General features: G+C 39.8%; 1 protein-coding gene and 1 long non-coding RNA gene across 3 annotated transcripts in view; one reads left to right on the top strand and one right to left on the bottom strand.

Annotated features, from left to right (window-relative positions):
• ANKRD45 (ankyrin repeat domain 45) overlaps positions 1-4,813 on the bottom strand; it is a 39,320-nt gene extending 34,507 nt beyond the window's left edge. The window contains exon 1 of one of the 2 annotated variants that reach the window (XM_029934967.1): positions 4,772-4,813. Coding sequence is in view for 1 of the 2 variants with exons in the window: in XM_029934966.1 (XP_029790826.1) it covers positions 1,670-1,744 (75 nt within the window). In the remaining variant the exon portion in view is untranslated. Of the gene's footprint in view, positions 1-1,669; positions 1,799-4,771 lie in introns of those variants that run through there. The other variant, XM_029934966.1, reaches the window with a different exon arrangement.
• A 31-nt stretch (positions 4,814-4,844) lies between these two features.
• LOC115286617 lies at positions 4,845-7,730 on the top strand. The gene is made up of 2 exons (XR_003906168.1): positions 4,845-4,933; positions 7,392-7,730. It is a non-coding gene; the product is annotated as an uncharacterized LOC115286617 (long non-coding RNA).
• The last annotated feature ends 13,088 nt before the right edge of the window (positions 7,731-20,818 follow it).

Genomic DNA, 20,818 nt, shown 5'->3' with positions numbered 1-20,818 from the left:
TTAAGGCTGGTTGTCACCCACCAAATTGATTTCATGACCCACTAATGGGATACAAGCCACACTGTGAAAAAACATTAGTTTTGAATAACCTCTATGGGACTGTACCAGAAAATCAACAAGAGACAATTGAGCAGAAGTGAGACAGCATGTGTTTGCGGTTAATAGCTTGGGTGACATATGTTTCAGTGTACCCAGGGTAGTTCCAGTTCCATCTGCTCCCCTGCTGGAATTTTTAATAGCATCCTCCTTTACTCTCAGAGGTATCTATTTTTCTTACACAGTAAGTTGTTTTGTCACCCTATGAATAACATTGTGATCTTCTGGAACATATCTGCTATAGATATCCAGATTCAAACCTTAGAGAACAGAAGCAAAATGGTTTAAAATGTTTTTCCTCACTAGCCTAGTAGGGGCCCAGATATGAGACCTTGAAGATGCTGAGAAAATTCTATTTATAGCTCATACATATTCCTGCTACTAGGCCTAGAATACTTTATTTTTTCTCCTCCATTCCTACTAGCCAAATCCTATTTAGGCCAAGCTATAAACCTACTTTCTTCCTAAGATTTTTCCTTGACTCCTCTCTAGAATGTTCATGGGTCTCTGCCTCCTCTGATCTTCAAAGGCCATTATATACAGTCTGTACCCTACAACCTACCAAATATGGTATTATATTATTTTTTGTTTGTTTCAAGTATAAAAGATACCTACTTAATTAGGTTGTAAACTGGGTGGGTACAAGAATCAAGCCTTCTATTTCTCTTGTGTCACTTTTAGATTTAACCAGAATTCTTGACATGTATGTGTGCAATGACTCTTAACATCAAGCTTGCAATTCTTATTGCTTTTCTTCACAGCCAAGAACAATGGGTTTTGGAATCAGAAAGACTTGAGTTCACAATCTACTCCTGCAATTGTTAGCTGCATAATACTTGGTGATTTACCTAATCTCTTGTAGGAATAACACTGGATCTGGTTTTTATGATTGTTCTGAGAATTAGAGTATATTAGATGATGCATATCCTAAGCATGCGGTGGGTATTCAGTTCGCAAACCTTATCATCATCACTACAGGATCATAATGATCCCCAGCAAAAGCATTCATGAAGCAAAAACAAAGACGGTAATGCTATTATTTCTTCTTTTTCATTAATACACAATTGTCCTATGTAGGGTGTGAGTAAATCGTTTTCTATTCTACCACCATCAAACACTTGATTACAGACAGATTATTCTGTATCTAGAGATCAGTCTGGTCCCAAGTTAATTCAGAGATTTATAAATAAACTAGATCAACTCCGGAAATATGATTCAGGCCAGAATACTCAAAGCTCCCCTTGATAAACCCTGAATGGAGCTTAATTTCCAAGTCAGACCACAATAAACATGATTAGGATATCAGTTCTCAAATTCCTTGGTAATCAGGGCTCTTTACACTCTTAAAAATGAAGAACTCCCCAAATTTTTATGTGAGTTATATCTACCAATATTTACCATATTAGAAAAAATATTTACCATATGAGAAATGAAAATTTAAGAAATCTTTAAAATGTTTATTAGTTCATCTTAAAACAATTACACGTTAATATATAAAATATAGCTTATGGAAAATAAGTATATTTCACAAGGAAACGTTGATGAGAAGAGTGGTATTATTTTATATACTTACAAATCTCTTTAATGTCTGGCTTAATAGAAAAGCCACTGGTTCAAATGTCTGCTTCTGCACTCCCTGCCATGACATGCAAAGTTGTGATATCACAGGTCCTAGAGCCTCCAGAAAACCACTGTAACATGTGAGAGAGCTAGAGCACAAAGGCAAATAATGTGAAAAATTCATATGAAGATAGCTTTATTAGTAATCTCCCTGAAAAATATTGTAAGGATCCCCAGGGAACCCTCAGACCATACTTTGAGACCAGTGGACTAGGACTAAGTCCTAGGACTTAAGCCCCTCTGGTCTATAGTCAAACCCTCAAAATTATTCTAGTCTAAATCTAGACTAAACTGAGATCAGTCTTTCTGAAAGAAAAGGACAAAGTGAAGTCTTCAAGGGCTTTTGAAAGACAACATCTCATCGGGAGCATAAAAGTAAACGCTCCTGTCATACATGTGATGTCTATTGATGACCATGTCCATATTGTCTTTTGAAGACAGAGCATATTCTATATTTTATGAGTTTTTTCTTCTTACAACATTGAAGTTTTAGACTATTTTACAATATTTTTACTGTGAATATAAGTACTAATCGCATGATCATAATAATATAGCTTTTCCTTCCTTCTTTTTATTGATATTCTATATATTGAAATATTTAACTCAACTTCCTAATATTTTTGTTTTAGAAAAACTTGTTTTCCATGATAAATATGTAATTTAGATCTAACATACAATGGGTTTATATTTTTATTGTTAAAAGAATTAATATATTTTTAATTCTGTTGTAATTTCTAATTCTTTTTATATTTTTAATGCTTACTGTATGTCTAGCTAAAACACACATAAAGGAAAGCGCTCTGGGATCAGTAATGTTTTTTAAGATGAAATGACTTCAGTTGATTTATTATGACAGTCTCACAAAGAATGATGGACTCCTCTCTTGATGTATAATGCATTATGGAATTTATAAGGAGTTACTCAATTATTACATGTAGAATAAAAATATACTGTGGACATTGACAAATTTACAGGGCCTTTTAATTCATCCTCTAATGTGAATGTTATTATTTTTTAAATTTACATACAAGTTAGTTAGCATATAGTACAACAATGATTTCAGGAGTAGATTCCTTAAAACCCCTACCCATTTAGCCCATTGCCCCTCCCACAATCCCTCCAGTAACCCTCTGCTTGTTCTCTATATTTAAGAGTCTTATGTTTTGCCCCCCTCCCTGTTTTTATATTATATTTGCTTCCCTTCACTTATATTCATCTGTTTTGTATCTTAAAGTCCTCATATTAGTGAAGTTATGTATTTGTCTTTCTCTGACTAATTTCACTTAGCATAATACCCTCTAGTTCCACCCATGTTATTGCAAATGGCAAGATTTCACTCTTTCTGATTGCAGAGTAATACTCCATTGTATCTATACATTTATACATCTTCTTTATACATTCATCCATTGATGGACATTTGGGCTCTTTCCATACTTCGGCTATTGTTGATAATACTGCTATAAACATGGGGGTGCATGTGCCCCTTCAAAACAGCACACCTGTATCCCTTGGATAGATACCTAGTAGTGCAATTGGTGAATCATAGGGTAGTTCTATTTTTAATTTTTTGAGGACCCTCCACGCTGTTTTCAGGAGTGGCTGCACCAGTGTGCATTCCCATGGGACCAGTAATTTTTTTTCAAAGTTTATTTATTTATTTTGAGAAACAGAGATCATGGGGGAGGTGTAGAGAGGGAGAAAGAGAGAGAGAATCCCAAGCACAGGGATTCTCCACACAGACAGCACAGAGCCCTACACAGGACTCCATCCCACTAACCATATCATGACCTGAGAGGAAATCAAGAGCCAGGCACTTAACCGACTGAGCCACCCAAGGGCCCTGGGATCAGGAATTTTTTAAGAGTGAGGGGCGCCTCACTTCTGTGAGTCAGAAGGACCATGCTTTTAGTCTTTACTTTTGTATTTATTAATAATGTGACTTTTCTGAACTCCCTCTCCTTTTTTATTTGAAAACGTTTTAAAACGTTTATTTATTATTGAGAGACAGCGCATGAGTATGGGAGGGGGGCAAAGAGAGGGGGAGACACAGAATCTGAAGCAGGCTCCAGGCTTTGAACGGTCACCACAGAGCCTGATGAGGGGCTGGAACTCACAAGTCACAAGATCATGACCTGAGTCGAAGTCAGATGGTTAACCGACACAGCCACGCAGGTGCCCCGAACTCCCTCTCCTTATGTGTGAAATGAGAATAGCACCTACTCTGCTTTACTTAAATAGCGTTGGGAAACAAGTCTATAACTCTTCCTTTTAATTATAAATTGTGAAGTCTTTTCAGGCTGCTAAGGTACTAATAATGGCCATGGTCTCTACCCAATAGGCCATTCCCAGGAAGCCGCAAGTAAGTAAACAGCAATGATAGAGTGAGATAAGGGATACGATGGAGATAAAGAGAGCTTTCAGAGTAGAGAGTCTGGACAGCTAAATTATACTCGGGAGGCAGGAGGTTCGGAAAAGGCTTCCCAGAAGTGGTGACTCCTCATCATGAAGAGTAGGAGTCTCAAAATGAGGAGAAAAGGGCAATCCAGGGAAGAAGAAGCATAAACAAAAGTGCAAGGAGACACATAAGCTTGAGTTATAACAGATGAATAGATCTTAAGGGACTTTTAAGTTAATTGAATTTTTTCTTCAAAAAACGCGTTCCCTGGAGGATTTTAAGTCCCAGCTCAAGAAGACACCAAAGGGCAGCCCTGGGCCCCGAGGGTTAAACAAAGGAAGGCCTGAAGAAGAGGAAACAGAGTGGTGGCCCCACGGCGCGTCCCAGGAAGCCTGGCGGGGCCAGTCACTTCTGCACACGCGAGTCCGCCTTCTGGCCCGAATCCCTGAGGGACCCCCCGCCCCGGGATCCCCGAGGCTGTCCGCGGCGCGAGGGCCGCTAGGGAACGCTCGGGGAAGAGGCGAACCCTGAGGACGCCGCAGCCGAAGCCCACTCGCCTCCCACTCCTGCCCCAGCCGCAGTACGCGGAGACGCCCATTCGTCCCCCCGGTCCCCACCCCGAGCGCCCAGCGCTGCCCTCCGAACCGGACCCCGACTCACCGCTCCCCTGGCCCCCGGCTTCCGCGGTTACCATGGCTACGGCGCACCCGCGCGCAGTAGCGCCGCCCCGAGCGCTGCGGTTCCGGCTGCGCGCGAGGGTCAAGGTCGTGAGAGGCTTGTGCTGAGAGCGCGGGAGAAAGCCGGGAGGAATTTATTAGTGAGGTAAATGCTTCCTTCGGACGGTGGCGTGCGGGTTTTTCTTTGTTTGGTAGAATTTTCTATGATATGGTCTGTATTTATTTTACAACTTAAATAAAATTTAAAAATAAGGTGTGCACTTTGGTTCCCCGGGCGCACCTTATATCTTCTCTTTGGCTTTCGAACTGCTGAATTTTCCAAAAATATGAGGATGCTTTCTGAAAACTACGAAAGATTGTAATCATAACGGGCAACTTGCTTACTTTCCAGTCGGTTTGCGATCATTGTCACGTTGAGTTTCCTAAGAACTCGCAAGTGCCAAGTATGTGTGTGAAGACCTTGGAAATTTATGTATCATTTGGTTGAGAAATTTAAGATCCAAAACAGACAACTTTTTAAAACAGACTACTTTTTAAAAGGAGATATGGGAAGGGCTGAAACAAGGGCATCAGAAGAAGCCAGCAGAGGAGGGTCACTCACACTTACCCAGAAACGGTAAATGTCCGTATTAATCACAGAGCAAAGACCTCGAAGTTTGGGTACCGAAGACAACTACTTAAGGAAAACATTTGTTTCTTTACTGTTTTTACCAGAAAATCAGTAAGGAGGAGATAATTTTAGAGGAGCTCAGAACATTTGGGCTGAAGGCTGAATAGCCTATTTTAAAATAAATATTTGACCTAAGACCCAGGCAAACTATCGCTATCATAGATCTGGAATAAAGAATAAACTTGAAAAAAGGTTTAACTATTAGTATTAACTTTTTCTTATTCAAAGTAGTTATAATAGTCAAAATACTAAAGTTCACTGTAACAGACAGGAACAATAGTCTAGAAGCTTTGTCATCTGCTTGCTGGTTCCTGCCTCACTATCCAGCACATTTGCTCTGCTTATGCGCTCATTGCCTCCTGAAGTTGTTGGAGGAACAAGACCTATTTAGTTACACAATATGTTATATGTATGTACTATGTTTTTCATAGTCTGGTTGGAGTTTTTTTAAATATCTGGATGGAAGATGACTTCTGATGAGTGATCGTGCATGATTCTGTTTTAATTAATCTTCATTGGGTGTGAAGAATTTCCAAATACGACTGTTGGTGTAAAGTCTTAAATGGATTTAGATACTGGAAGTCTTAAAGATTATTTTTAGCACTCTGAATGCTAGAAAGGATGGAAAGACTCTAACTAGGTCCGAGAAACCTAAAAGCAAAGGACCTTGTTCCCTACTTAACTCCATGTCAGAAAACAACTGCTTGATTCATTTAGGCAAACATGGTTAGAAACAGCCTTACAAAGGAGAATCCTGGCCTGAGGGTGGCCCAGATACAGCAGAAAGACTTCCATGATCCTCTCTGACTCCTATCCCCTGGCCCCCAAGTTTGGCTTAAGAATATTAAAAAGACCCATTGGATCTGAAGGGGCCGATTGGATGTGCAAGAGACAAATCTTAGCAACAATCTGTGGGTACTAAAAATGAAGTTGCAGCTAAGACAGTGAAGTTCTAGTGTACAAAAGGCTGAAGGAGAAGAGGAGTTAAGCAGTTCAAGCCCCCTGGAAATTAGGTCTGCTCCAGAAAATTATGGTAGGGGGAGGGATTTCCAAATTGATTGAAATTAATTTTTTCTGCCCTAAGAGAATGGGGCTTCTGAATAGAAATTATGTTAATGATTATTGTATTTCTTGAATTCCACAGTTTATAGATTAGGAATCACGTTCTTTATACAATGTTAATTTCTGATGAAATAACAAAATAGAATAACCAGTTGAAAGTTACTCCAAGGTAACTTAATGTGCTGTATTAATAATTATATTTCATTGATTGATGGCGTATCCCATGCTAAGTACTATGCTAAGTGTTTCATATACATCATCGCTAATTCCCATAGCAACTCTTAGGTGGTATTTTTGTTCTTGAAACTGACACTCAGCAAAGTTGAGTCCTAAAATCATACAGCTAGGGAAGGGCTGAGCCAGGATTTGAACCTAGGGCAGCCTGGTTTAAATCACCACAGGATTGCCACTAGTTAGCTATAAACTAATTAAATATTAAAGGATGCCTGTCCAAAATGGTGATTTGATTTCAAAATGATCTATTTTGAGCCATTCTTTCTACCATAATCAGATACTAATGCCATTCCTGGAGTGTAACTGAAGAACTACTCCTGCATATCACTCATCTCCACAGCTGAGAAATAGAAGAGGAGGTATTGAACATCCATTGCTTTTGCCTGTTCAGCCTTCCACCTCTGGTTATAGCACCGGTTTTCTAGGAGGGAACTTCCTTGGTACACTCTCCATCCATGTGGTTGGAGGTTGCTAATCTCACTCCAGATTGAGTCGTGGCCAAGCAGTGTTTCCTACACCCCTGGTTATAACGATTCAGTCAGGAAAAAAAAAAACATGGGACACAAATCAGTGCAGTCAAGCTAATCCTGAATTTTTGCCAGAGCTGTAAATAAATAGGTATTCTTTTATTCAGCAGGGGTTGATGAGGTCAGCCTGAGCTGCCACTGGCCATCTTGCCACCATGTGGGGAGTTTGACAGAGCAATGGAAGAGCCAAGATGTGAACAAGAGATTGAAACCTGATGCCATCACTTGAGCCCTGCTGGTAGACATGCCTGAAGCCATTTTTTATTTTCCTTTTTCAGTTATTACAGTCAACTACTTTTTTCAGAGTCATCCAGAAAAAGATTATATTTCTGTGACTTGTAACATCAGTGCTCCATACTGTTGAATAGGGAAAATATAGTATGGCTTTATTTTAGAAACATCCCATCCCTTGGGGTAAATACATGAAATTTGAGAAGGATAAAATTGCAGTTAGGTGTTTCACTTGTGGATGAATATTATTGGTTAGAGGATCACTCTTAACCTGGAGGCAGGTTTCTAGCAGGATGCGCTGGTGTTCTGTCACCCTCTCCATCTCAACATCTTTGTATCAGTGACTTAATTATAGCCCTCTAAAGCATACTTGTGAGATGACCCAAGGCTCAGAATAGTAAATAATATGATAAGGATGGCAGAATGAAAATCTAAAACCAAAAGATAAATAGAAATTTAAAAGGCCTGAAAAGTAGGAAAAGGCATTCCAAAAGAAATTTCTAAAAAGGCACAGAGCCACAACATAAATAGCAAAATAAATTCATATGTAGATTATAACAGGTAGAGAATATGTGGTTGGGAGAGGCCAGAGATGTAGTTAAAGGGATCGGAAGAGGTCAACGGCAATGTTGGAAGAAGACAAGGCACAAAGAGAAGCCAGGAGTGACTCCCAAGTTTCTATCTTGAGTGATCAGATGTCTAGGGGTCTTCTAATTTAGAGATATTTTGATATTTCTAGGGTTAGAATCAGGGTGATGTGTTCAGTCTTAGACAAGCAGAGGCAGCAATATCATTGTGCCTCTAGCCAACATACATTGGTATCTAAAACTCAATAGATAAAACTGGGATATAAATTTGGGAGTCATTGGCATATAAATGTTACCTAAAACCTTCAAAGAGGATAGAAACATCCAATAAAAGAATAGAGGGCTCAGGGCAAGCCCTGGGGGCAGCTACATTGAACAGGAACAGGAAGACAAGGAGAGAGTGATCAGAGAATGTACAGACCCAGGTGAGTGTGGCAACATAGAAGCCAAGGAAATCATTTCAAAAAAGACTGACGAAATGACAGTGGAATTTGGCAGTTAGGGGTAACCTTGATGGGACCAGTTTTAGTGAAAGACGGTAGGCAAAATCAAGATTGCAGGGGACTGAGGAGTCAATGAGGGAGAGCAGGAAGTAGAACCACTAAGAATTAAATGTTCTAGCTTTGAAGAAGGTAGAATCAAAAGCTTTTTAAGAAAACTCTAATTGCAGAAAATATCTCTTTTTAATGTAATATCATTTTGGCATTTGTCAGACGTAACATCAGGGTAATTGATTTCACAACTATATTTGGAAACAAAGCGGTGGCAGTGACTATCTGCTATTCTTTTGAGAAGTTTGAAAAAGTTATATAGGAAGAAATTGCTCAGAAGTTAAAGGAATACAAAGTACCAAAGGAGATGTCACCACAGGGAGAGGATCACAGAAGCCTAAGTATCTAGAGTGTGACAGCAGGGAACTAGTAGAAAGAGAACATTAGGGGAAGAGGTGACTGATGAAGTAAGATCCTAAAAGAAATTGGAGGGTAAAGAGCTAAAGGATCTATGGAATTATGACCTCAAATAGGAAGAACTTCAGTTGCTTTTCTAATTTTAAAGTGAAAAAAGTAACAGGGGCTTGGATATGGATAATTTTTCATCCTATGGAATTTATAGTTGAACAAAACCAAACTTGATGACCTTAGACCAAGTTTGCTTAAACTGAGGGAGGAAGAGGTGACAGGGTAGGTGGTGAGTATAGCATGACAATTTGGCATAACAAGTAAAATGTGTGGCATTGAAGAGGCGATTGAAATTGAAGACCATGAATTTGTAGTGACCCACACCTGCACAGTCCAGTGATTTTCTCCAGCAATGCTCAGACACCCAGTTTGGTCTGAAGTTGGCACAACAGAAGGGTAGGGGTACCTGTGGATCAAAAGTGCTGGGGAGAAAATTAACTCTTCTTGTCCAGAGAAAAGTTGGCCCTTTTCTCTCAGTTTCTGGAAGGTAATTTCTAAGTCCTTGGACTGTCAGGCCTGTCTTTGTTCACCTGGAGCCCTTGAGGCGTACCACAATGGTCTGTGCTAACAATGTGATACACGGGGCCTTGGACCATGTGGCATCAGCTCAACCTATGCAGGAGTTAACTATTCCACAACTCTTATAGATGGTCCTTCCTCTCTGACCCTCCTGCTCATTATAATAATTTTATCTACCTGACCTATGATTATTAGGTTATGTCATCTAGCCCCTATTGTATGTATGGGGGAAGTGGGGCCATCTTGACATCCTTACTACAATCGGAACCCAGGGTTTTTTTTTTTTTTTATTTAAATCCAAGTTAGTTAACATATAGTGTAGTAATGATTTCAGGAGTAGAATTTAGTGATTCATCACTTGCATATAACACCCAGTGCTCATCCCAGCAAGTGCTCTCCTTAATGCCCATTACCCATTTAGCTCATCCCCCCCCCCCCAACACCCTTCCATCAATCAACCCTCAGTTTGTTCTCTATATTTAAGAATCTATTATGGTTTGCCTCCCTCTCTGTTTTTATCTTATTTTTCCTTCCCTTCCCCTATGTTCATCTGTTTTATTTTTTAAATTCACTAGTGATGCCATATATTTGTTTTTCTCTGACTGATTTATTTTGCTCTACTTCCATCCATGTTGTTGCAAATGGCAAGATTTCATTCCTTTTTATCGGTGAGTAATATTGAATTGTGGAATATATATATGATATATATATATATCATGTCTTCTTTATCCATTCGTAAGTCAATGGCCAGTTGGGTTCTTTCCATAATTTGGCTGTTGTCAGTAGTGCTGCTGTATACATTGGGGTGCATGTGCCCTTTCAAATCAGCATTTTTTAATCCTTTGGATAAATTCCTAGTAGTGCAATTAATTTTTTGAGGAAACTCCATACTGTTTTCCAGAGTGGCTATACCAGTTTGCATTCCCACTAACTGCAAAGGAGTTCCCCTTTCTCCACATCCTCATCAACATCTATTGTTTCCTGAGTTGTTAATTTTAGCCACTCTGACACGTGTGAGATGATATCTCATTGTGGTTTTGATTTGTATTTCCTGATGATGAGTGATGTGGAGCATCTTTTCATGTGTCTGTTAGCCATCTGGATGTCTTTGGAAAAGTGTCTAGTCATGTCTTCTGCCCATTTCTTCACTAGACTACCTGTTTTTCAGGTGTAGGGTTTGATAAGTTCTGTATAGATTTTAGATATTAATCCTTCATCTGATACGTCATTTGCAAATATTTTCTCCCATTCGATCAGTTGCCTTTTAGTTTTGCTGATTATTTCCTTTGCAGTGCAGAAGTTTTTATCTTGATGAAGTCCCAATAGTTCATTTTTGCTTGTCTCTAGAGACATGTCTAGTAAGAAGTTTGTGCAGCAGAGGTCAAAGAGGTTGTTGCCTGTTTTCTGTGTAGGATTTTGATGATTTCCTGTCTCATATTTAGGTCTTTCATTCATTTTGAATATAATTTTGTGTATGGTGTAAGTGGTCAGGTTCATTCTTCTGCCTGTCACTGTCCAGTTTTCCCAACACCATTCACTGAAGAGACTTTATTCCATTGGATATCATTTCTTGCTTTGTCAAAGATTTGTTGGCCATAAGTCTGTGGGTCCATTTCTGGGTTCTCAATTCTGTTCCATTGATCTATGTGTGTGTTTTTGTGCCAATACTATACTGTTTTGATGGCTACAGCTTTGTTATACAGCTTCAAGTCCAGAATTATATTGCCTCCAGCCTTGGTTTTCTTTTTCTTTTTTTAATGTTCATTTCTTTTTGAGAGAGAGAGAGAGAGAGAGAGAGAGAGAGAGAGACAGAGAGAGAGACAGAGAGAGAGAGGGAGAGACCATGCCAGTGGGGGAGGGACAGAGAGAGAGGGAGACACAGAATCCGAAGCAAGCTCCAGGCTTGGAGTTGTCAGCACAGAGCCTGAGTGGGGCTTGAACCCACGGACTTCAAGATCATGACCTGGGCCAAAGTTGGACTCTCATGGACTCAGCCACCCAAGTACCCCTTGGTTTTCTTTTTCAACATTACTTTGGCTATTCGGGATCTTTTCTGGTTCCATACAGATTTCAAGATTGTTTTTCTAGATCTGTGAAGAATGCTGTTTGATAAGAATTGCACTGAATATGTAGATTGCTTTGGATAGTGTAGACATTTTAACAATATTTGTACTTCCAATCCATGAGCATGGAATGTTTTTCCATTTCTTTGTGTCTTCTTCAATTTCTTTCATAAGCCTTCTGTAGTTTTCAGTGTACAGATCTTTTATCTCTTTGGTTAGGTTTATTCCTAGTTACTTTATGGGTTTTGGTAGAATTGTAAATAGAATGGATTCCTTGATGCCTTTTTCTGTTGCTTCATTATTGGTATATAGAAATGCAACAGATTTCAGTACGTTGATTTTATATCCTGCCACTTTGCTGAATTCATGTATCAGTTCTAGCAGTTTTTTGGTGGAGTCTTTCTGGTTTTCCATGTGGAGTATCATGACATCTGTGAAGAATGAAAGTTTGACTTCTTTGCCAATTTGTTTGCCTTTTGTGGCTGCTGAGGCTAGGACTTCCAGTATTATGTTGAACAACAGTGGTGAGAGTGAACATCCCTGTCACTGAATTTTTTAAATCTCTTATTCTACTACCTTTCATAGCAATTCTGGCATCTTCCCTTCATTTAGTATGGGCCATCACTTTTCATGCTTATGAAGGCATTCTACAGCATATTTGTACCATATCCTGAGATCCTTGCCAGGTTGTTAAATCCTATATCCGAGGAGAGTGCTTCAAAATTAATTAAATTCCCTTATTCAACTCTGTATTGTTTCCCTAGATCCAGTACCTGCAGAATTCAGTCCCATGTATACTCACACAGACTCTGAGCTCCTGGGACATAGTTCCTTTTACTCCATCATCATGTGGATTCTCCTGGGATTCTGAGCTCCTCAGGGTATCCATAGTCCTTTTCCTGGATTATCAGGCTACCACATCCCTAGCCAGGTTACCTAGTGCCTTGATTCTACTTAATTAGTCTAGTGGTAAGCCTAGACAAGGGAGAATAGGCCTGATCCTGAAAGAGTTCATGTTGTCTTCAGCAAGGAAGGAATACTAGCTCGAGGAATGAGGTGGCCACTTCTTTGGCACAAAGAGTTCAGGGATCTTTGCAAATTAAATATTTTGGGGTGCATGAGCCTATATGTCCTCAGCTGTCAATCTCCCACTCTTTCCCATCTAGCACCCTGTCCTTGGTTTAGCATACTTGATCTTGAGAGTTCAGTCTTCTTTGAGGCTCTGCTCCTTTCCCGATTAGGTCCTAGAACTGGTCCTCAGCTTTTTCTGTCCTCCATTTGCAGAATATGAGAACCTCTATATTTGGTACCTAGGAAATGCTTTGGCTTTCATGCATCGTTTTTAATAGCTGATTACTTACTCTGTATTTCATTAGATAGGATCAGATGAGCTCAGCAGCAGCCCACCTGTATTACTTCTATATATTTCTGACACCTGACACGTTGCACTCATAAAAATGTTACACCCCCTAAAACACACAGTTTGCTGATGGTGAAAGTTTTAACAATTGCACTGCAGTTGTGTCAGGGATCATTTTTACTCTATCACCAAAAATGATACACCCTGTCTGCTAGCCTGGCAGCAGATGATCCCACACCAAAACTCCCCATCTTCCTGACTGCTGTTTAAATCACTCCTGGCATTCCTAGCACCAGTTATCACATTAGGCTTCTCAGGAAGCATAATCTGAGATGGAGTTTGGCGTGAAGGAATTTATTACAGACTGCTCTTGGGATCAAGACTGGAAAGGAAGGTAAGGAAACAGGTCAGAGAGAGAATCTGGTCTACAGTGCAGTCTCAACAAAGGCCTGTGCAGACCCTCTGGGGAGCTCTGGAGTTAGGATGGCCCTTCAGACTTGTCCCAAGATGGGGCACGGGAGCTGTGCTTCTGTAACCCTGTGTCAGTGCGTCACTGGCCAAGGCTACTGCAGGATGACAGTGAGACCTTGGACAGGCCACTCTCTTCTACCGGAGTGCTTCCCAGAAGAGGCTGACAGCTGAGATCTGTCAACAGCTACTTCTAGTGACTGGTGGATTACGTCCCTCATTTCTGAAGGATGTCTGGCTGGCAATGTTACAGGATTCACAATATGCCATCAATTTGACATGTAGTTCCACTCATATTGTTTTCCAATATTCAGGCATTGATTTTTTTCTTTTTGATTAAATATGCTTTTAAAATTACTGAAGACACTGGGGCACCTGGGTGGCTCACTTGGTTCAGCATCCAGTGCTCGATTTCAGCTCAGGTCATTGAGCCCCACATCAGGCCTATGCTGATAGCACAGAGCCTGCTTGGGATTCTCTCTCTTTCTCTCTGCTCCTCTCCTGATCACTCTCTCTCAAATAAACTTTTTTAATTTTTAAAATGCTTTTTATTTTATTTTTGAGAGATGGAGAGAGTGCAAGCAGAGGAGGGTCAGAAAGAGAGGGAGATACAGAATCCAAAGCAGGCTCCAGGCTCTGAGCTAGCTGTCTGCACAGAGCCTGATGCGGGGCTCGAACCCATGAACCATGAGATCATGACCTGAGCTGAAGCCGGACGCTTAGCTGACTGAGCCACCCAGGTGCCCCTCAAATAAACTTTTAAAAAGTACTGATTTATTTGCTTTTCGGGTGTTAAGTTTAGTTAAGTTCTTTATAGGTTTTGGATACTAGCCCTTTATCCAATCTACATTTGCAAATATCTTTTCTCATTCCTTCAGTTGCCTTTGAGTTTTGTTGATTGTTTCCTTTGCAGTGCAGAAGGTTTTTACCTTGATGAGGTCCCAGTGGTGCTGATTCATAGAGGCACATGTACGCCAATGTTTATAGCAATACTTTCAACAATAGCCAAATTATGGAAAGAGCCTAAATGTCCGTCAACTGATGAATGGATAAAGAAGATGTGATTTATATATACAATGGAATACTACTTGGCAATGAGAAAGAATGAAATCTGCCATTTTTAGCAATGTGGATAGAACTGGAGGGCATTATGCTAAGTGAAATAAGTCAGTTAGAGAAAGGCAGATAGATGTTTTCAGTAATATGTATAAGTTTTGAGAAACAACAGAAGACCATTGGGGAAGGGAAGGGGGGAAAAAATAGTTCCAAATAGAGAGGGAGGGAGGCAAACCATGAGAGACTCTCAAATACAGAGAACAAACTGAGAGTTGATAGAAGTGGGGGAGAGGGGAAAATGGGTAATGGGCAATGAGGAAGGCACTTGTTGGGATGAGCACTGGGTATTGTATGTAAATGATGAATCACAGGAATTTCCCCTAAACCCCCAAACCAAGAGCACTGTATATACTGTATGTTAGGTAACTTGACAGTAAATTATATTTTAAAAAATTACTGAATACATTTGAATGAAATGCCTTAAATTTTATTGAAATAAAAATAGATGTTATCTAAGTAAAAAAACCAAAATCTAATTTAAATAAAAGTAGATTTTGCTTAAATTAATTTTTAGTTCTTAAGAACATTTAGTAAATTAAAATATAAAATCCAGTACTTTCAGAGAAATCTGGCTTCTATCCCTAACCTTTCTATTACCTCCTTTTTCTCTAGCCAACTATATTTATTCTTTTTATCTTTCCATTGTTCTTTTAAAAATATAAGTAAATACATATATGCCTATATACACTCACACATTATAGTTCTACCTTTTTTCTTAATCAAAGTTAGCATGCTATATACAATATTCACTTACTTTTTGTCACTTAATAAAATATCCTGAAGAAGTGCCATCTAAGTCTACAGAGATGTGCCTCATTTCTTTTTATAGCTGCATAATGCTCATTATGTGGCTCTCCCGTTGTTTAATCAGTCCCCCATTGAGAGGCTCTGAGGTTGTTTCCATTCTTTTGCTGTTACACAGAATCCTGCAGTTAATAACCTTATGCATAACTTTTTTTTTTTTTTGCAAGTGTTCCCTGGGGGTAGTAGAATTGCTGGGTCAAAGGGTAAATGCAAATGTAGTTTTGCTAAATGTTGCCAAATCCCTCTCCACAAAAGTTTTATCAGGTAGTATGCATACCAGCCATGAATGAGGATGCCTCCTTCCCCACAGTCATGGCTGCAAAGCAAGTTGTCCAGTTTGGGATTTTTGCCTACCTGATAGATCTTAATATACAGCTATAATTTGCATTTATCTTATTATGAGCAAGACCAAACATATTTCCAAATGATCAAGGTCTATTTCTTTTCCTGGGGACTGCTTGTTCATGTAGTTTGCCCAATTATATTTTTTTACTCAACTTTTAGGAGCTATGTATATACTACATTATGAATCCTTTGTGATATATATTGCAAATATTTTTCCTAATTATTTTTTGCTTCATTTGTAATGTCTTTCCCATGAAAAAAAGTTTAAATGAAAATTTATACGTTTTTTTGCTTCTATTTTTAAATTTTTGTGTTTTTTTCATCTGTTTCTAGATTTTGAGTTAGAGGGAAGTTTTTCTCCGTTCCTTTTTTTTTTTTTTTTTTAAAGTGAGAGGTCACACATGAGTAGGGGAGAGGGGAAGAGGGAGAAAGAGAGAGAACCTTGAGCAGGCCCCACACTCAGCACGGAGCCTGATGTAGGACTCATTCCCATAACCCTGAGATCATGACCTGAGCTGAAATCGAGAGTCAGATGCTCAACCAACTGGCCTACCCAGGCGCCCCAAATTTTTCTCCATTCTTAATAAATTCATCAGTGTTTTTTTCTTGTCTTATTTTTATGCTTTAATTATTTGCACTTGGACTTCTGGTAATTTTGTTGTTGTGAGGCATAAAGTCCCAGCCTCTTCACCCCAACTTGTGACAACTCTGAAGGGCCTGCCCAGCTTCAGGGTTTCCCACTGTCATCACAGGTTGCTGTTTAGATTGCAGTGGAGTCCAATTCCTTATATGGAACGGATCCAATTTTGTCATTTTCCATAGCTGTGTCAGTATCATTTAAGCCACAGTACTTACATTCCCCCCTGATGTGAAATGTCACCTTTATCACATACTAAATTCCTATATGTTCTTGGGTCTATTTCTGGATTTCCTACCCTGCTCCACTTGTCTGTCTGTTGATACACCAAAACCACAGTTTTAATTATAGAGGTTTTAGAACAGGCTTTAGTAATATCTATTAGGGTTAATGGAACAGAATAGAAAACCCAGAAATGGGATGCAAACTGGTGCAGCCACTTTGGAAAACAGGAAAGAAGTTTCTCAAAAAGTTAAACAGGGAACTACCCTACAGTCCAGCAATGGCACTCCTAGATATTCACCCAAAGGATACAAAAATACAGATTCAAAGGGGCACATGCACCCTAATGTTTACAGCAGCTTATCAACAATAGCTAAGCTATGGAAAGAGCCCAGTGGCCATAAACTGATAAATGGATAAAGAAGGTGTTTTATGTGTGTGTGTATGTGTGTGTGTGTATACATATAATGCATATATATATGCATCAAAAAGAATGAAATCTTGCCATTTTCAATGATGTAGATGGAGCTAGAATTTATTATGCTAAGTGAAATAAGTCAGAGAGAGACAAATACCATATGATTTCACTCATGTGTAATTTAAGAAGCACAGAGAAGGGCACCTAGGTGGCTCAGCTGGTTAAGCCACTCAGCTCAGGTCATGATCTCATGGTTCATGAATTTGAGCTCCACCTCAGTTTCTGTACTGACAGCTTAGAGCCTGGAGCCTGCTTCAAATTCTCATTCATTCATTCTCTCTCTCTCTCTCTCTCTCTCTCTCTCAAAAACAAATAAACTAGGAGATGTGGGGGCAGCAATAGAGAACGAACAGAGTTTATAGAGAGAGGTGAATGGGAGATGGGCAAAACGGGTGATGTATATTGAGGGTATTTGTTATGATGAGCAGTGGATGTTACATGTAAGTGATAAATCACTAAGTTCTACTCCTGAAATCAGTTTTACACTGTATGTTAACTAACTAAAATTTAAATAAAAATTTGGAAAAATAGGGGCACCTGGGTGGCTCAGTTGAACGCCTGACCCTTGATTTTGGTTCAGGTCGTGATCTTATGGTTCGTGAGTTCAAGCCCCTCATTGGGCTCCTCACTAATAGCTCAGAGCCTTCTTGGGGTTCTCTCTTTCTCACTCTCTCTCTACCCTTCCCCCCCCAAATAAAAATTTAAAAAAATTTTTGGAAAAACGTATATATCTGTTACAGTTAGCCTTCCCCTTTGCTGCTTCTATTTTTAGGCTATTTTTGGGCATTTTCATTTATCTGTTCTCCATATTAACTTTATAATCAATTTATCTAGCTGTCAAAACTCTTATCCTCTTATCCAATGACATGGACTGTCTTTCTATCGGCTCAGGCCTACTTGTGTTTCTTTCAGGAGTGTCTTATACCTTTCCTCATATAGGTTTCACATAACTAATAACCCTTGACTGAGAGTTGTAAAGAATTCAGATTCCATCCTATAGATGAGAAAACTGAGGACCAGAATGACCTAGTGATCACCTGAGACCACAGAGTTAGTACTGGGACTTGGCTCCCATCATAGTGCTGGCCACTGTACCACCCTATCATCCTATGGATGCATTCAGGGAACTAGGAAAATGATCTCTGTGTTTGTCCAATTTGTATTTGCTTCTCCTGCTCTGTTCTTGAATTTTCCAAAGCACTTTCCCAGTTCACCAGATTTGCCTTATGCTACTCTCTCACGTGCACTCCTGCCAAGGTGCCCTTGCCCTTCTGGCTTTAATGTCTGCCTAGAACACACCTCCCTCCCTTGTAACTCTGCCACATGGTAACACCCACCATCCTTCATGCCCCAGCCTAAGTGTCACTCCCTCAGGGAAGGCTTTATTGCTACATAAAAAGTTATCCCCCCCAAACAAACATTTATTATCTCACAAGTTTTGTACATCAGGAATCCAGGCATGGCTTATCTGGATGCTTCTGCCTCAAGGTCTCCCATGAAGTTGCTGTCAAGCTATAGGCAAAGTCTACAATCTCATCTGAAGGCTCAATCGGGAAAGGATTTGCTTCCAAGCTCACTCATGTTGCTGATGGCAAGATTCAGTTCTTTATGGGCTGTTGGACTGAGGGCTTCAGTTACTTGCTTGTCTTGAGGGAAGTCAGCTGCCATTTTGTGAGGTGTCCTTTGAGGAGGTTCTCATGGTGAGGAACTGATAGAGACTTCTAGCCAACAGTCAGCAAGAGAGAGATGAAATTTACAACAGAAGCCATAGTCCTTTTATAAACTAATCTTGGAAGCAACATTTCACCACTTTTACCATGTTCTATTTGTTAGGTGTTAAATGCAGCCTACACTCAAACAAGAATTTCACAAGGGCATGAATACCATGGGACAGAGGACATTGGGGGTTATTATGGATAAAATTGTATTCCCCACTCCCACAGTTCATAGGTTGAAGCTCTAAATCTTATTGTGACTGTATTTGGCTATTGGGCCTATAAGAACATAATTAAAATTAAATGAGATAATAAGGATAGGGCCCAAACCAACAGAATTCATGTTCTTACAAGAAAAGACTCCAGGAGCATCTGACTCTTGATATTGGCTCAGGTTATGATCCCACCATCATAGGATCCATCCCCACATTGGGCTCTGCCCTGAGCATGGAGCCTGCTTGGGCTTCTCTCTTTTTCTCCCTCTGCCCTTTTTCCCTGCTCAAGCTCACTCACTCTTGTTCACACTCTCTCTCCCTCCCTCTAAAAAAAGAAAGAAAAAGACTCCGGGGAGGATCTCTCCCTCTTCCTTCCTTCTCCCTTACCTTCTCCCCACCCCCACTCTTTACCTCTCTCTCTCAGTTTCTCTCTCTCAGTCTCTCTCTCTGCCTTTTGAGGACACAGTGAGAAAGCAGCCATCTATAAGCCAGGAAGAAAACTCTCACCAGAAACCAAATTAGCTGACACCTTGATGTTGGACTTCCCAGCCTCCAGAACTGTAAGAAATACATTTCTGTTGTTTAAGCCACTAGTCTGCCGTACTTTGTATGGCAGCCTGAGCTGAGAAAGGGGCCATCCTAGAGACTACCCGCTACATCTCCCTATACCCTCTAGACCAGATTTGGGCTCCCTACTACATACTTCTTGAGCGTGCTGTAGGTCTCTTTCAGACAATTATCCCAACAGTAATTAAACTTCTGAAATTCATGCTTTAGTTTTAGAATGTCTCCTCAAGAATGAAAATCCCATAAAACAAGGAAACCTGTGGGTCTTGTTTACTGTTGAATCTCTGGCCCATGCACTACATTTTATACATGGCAAACAATGTATAATTTCTCATTGAAAGACTGTCAGGTAAACTCAGCAACCCCTGATGAACTGTTTGGCTGTTGCTACTGCCTCATACCCAATCTAGATAAAAATCTATTTTAGGGATATTGTCAACTAGAAAGGCATAGTCTCACTGAGGGCAACAAAAATCCTCCAGTTACTGAAAATTCCAGGTTTATTGCATTCATATTCCGAAATGGAGTTCTCTAGACCTCGACATATATAAAAGGGTTGATTTACACTGACTTGCTCCACTTTGAAAAGAAATAGAAGGACAAACCAGATTGTCATGGGTTGGAGAATGAATCAACAGCTTTAGAAAAGTATGAGGAACTGCTCTTATCCTGAGTAAGGATTTGAAAATTCAGTCAATGCTTAGCAGCATTCCCTAACATTTTTAGACCTTCCTCAGTATCATTTTCTCATGTTATAGAATCAGCAAAGGATCACCTTTGAAGATATATTTTACAACAGGCAAATTATAGAAGAGAAACCTGAATGCCAGCTACACATATGAAAAGATCCTTGACAGTACCAGTGTTCACATCTAAAACCACAGTGAATTACCATTTAGTACCCATCAGATTAGCAAAACAATTCAAAGTTGGGAAATACCAAGTGCCATGATAATGTAGACCAACAAGAACCCTCATACACGGCTAGTAGGAGAGACAGCATAGCACTGTGGCTGGAAACAGATTCTAGAGCTATTTTGCATGGTCTCAAGTCCTGGCTCAGCCTCTTTGGCTTAGCCTCACTTTGGGCAAGTTAGTTAACATCTTGGTACCACCTGTATAATTGAGATGATGATAATAATAGAATAATAGTTCCTACCTTAAGAGGACTAGTGTGAGTACAATGAGTTACTATAAGAAAAACAGAACAATGTCTGGCATGTGGATCATGTTATAGAAGTATCTGCTAGT

Source organism: Suricata suricatta, chromosome 3 (assembly GCF_006229205.1).
Source record: "Suricata suricatta isolate VVHF042 chromosome 3, meerkat_22Aug2017_6uvM2_HiC, whole genome shotgun sequence".
In the NCBI taxonomy this organism is placed as follows: domain Eukaryota; kingdom Metazoa; phylum Chordata; class Mammalia; order Carnivora; family Herpestidae; genus Suricata; species Suricata suricatta.
Note: the sequence above shows the minus strand (reverse complement) of the source record. Positions and strands in the feature narration are given on the sequence as shown.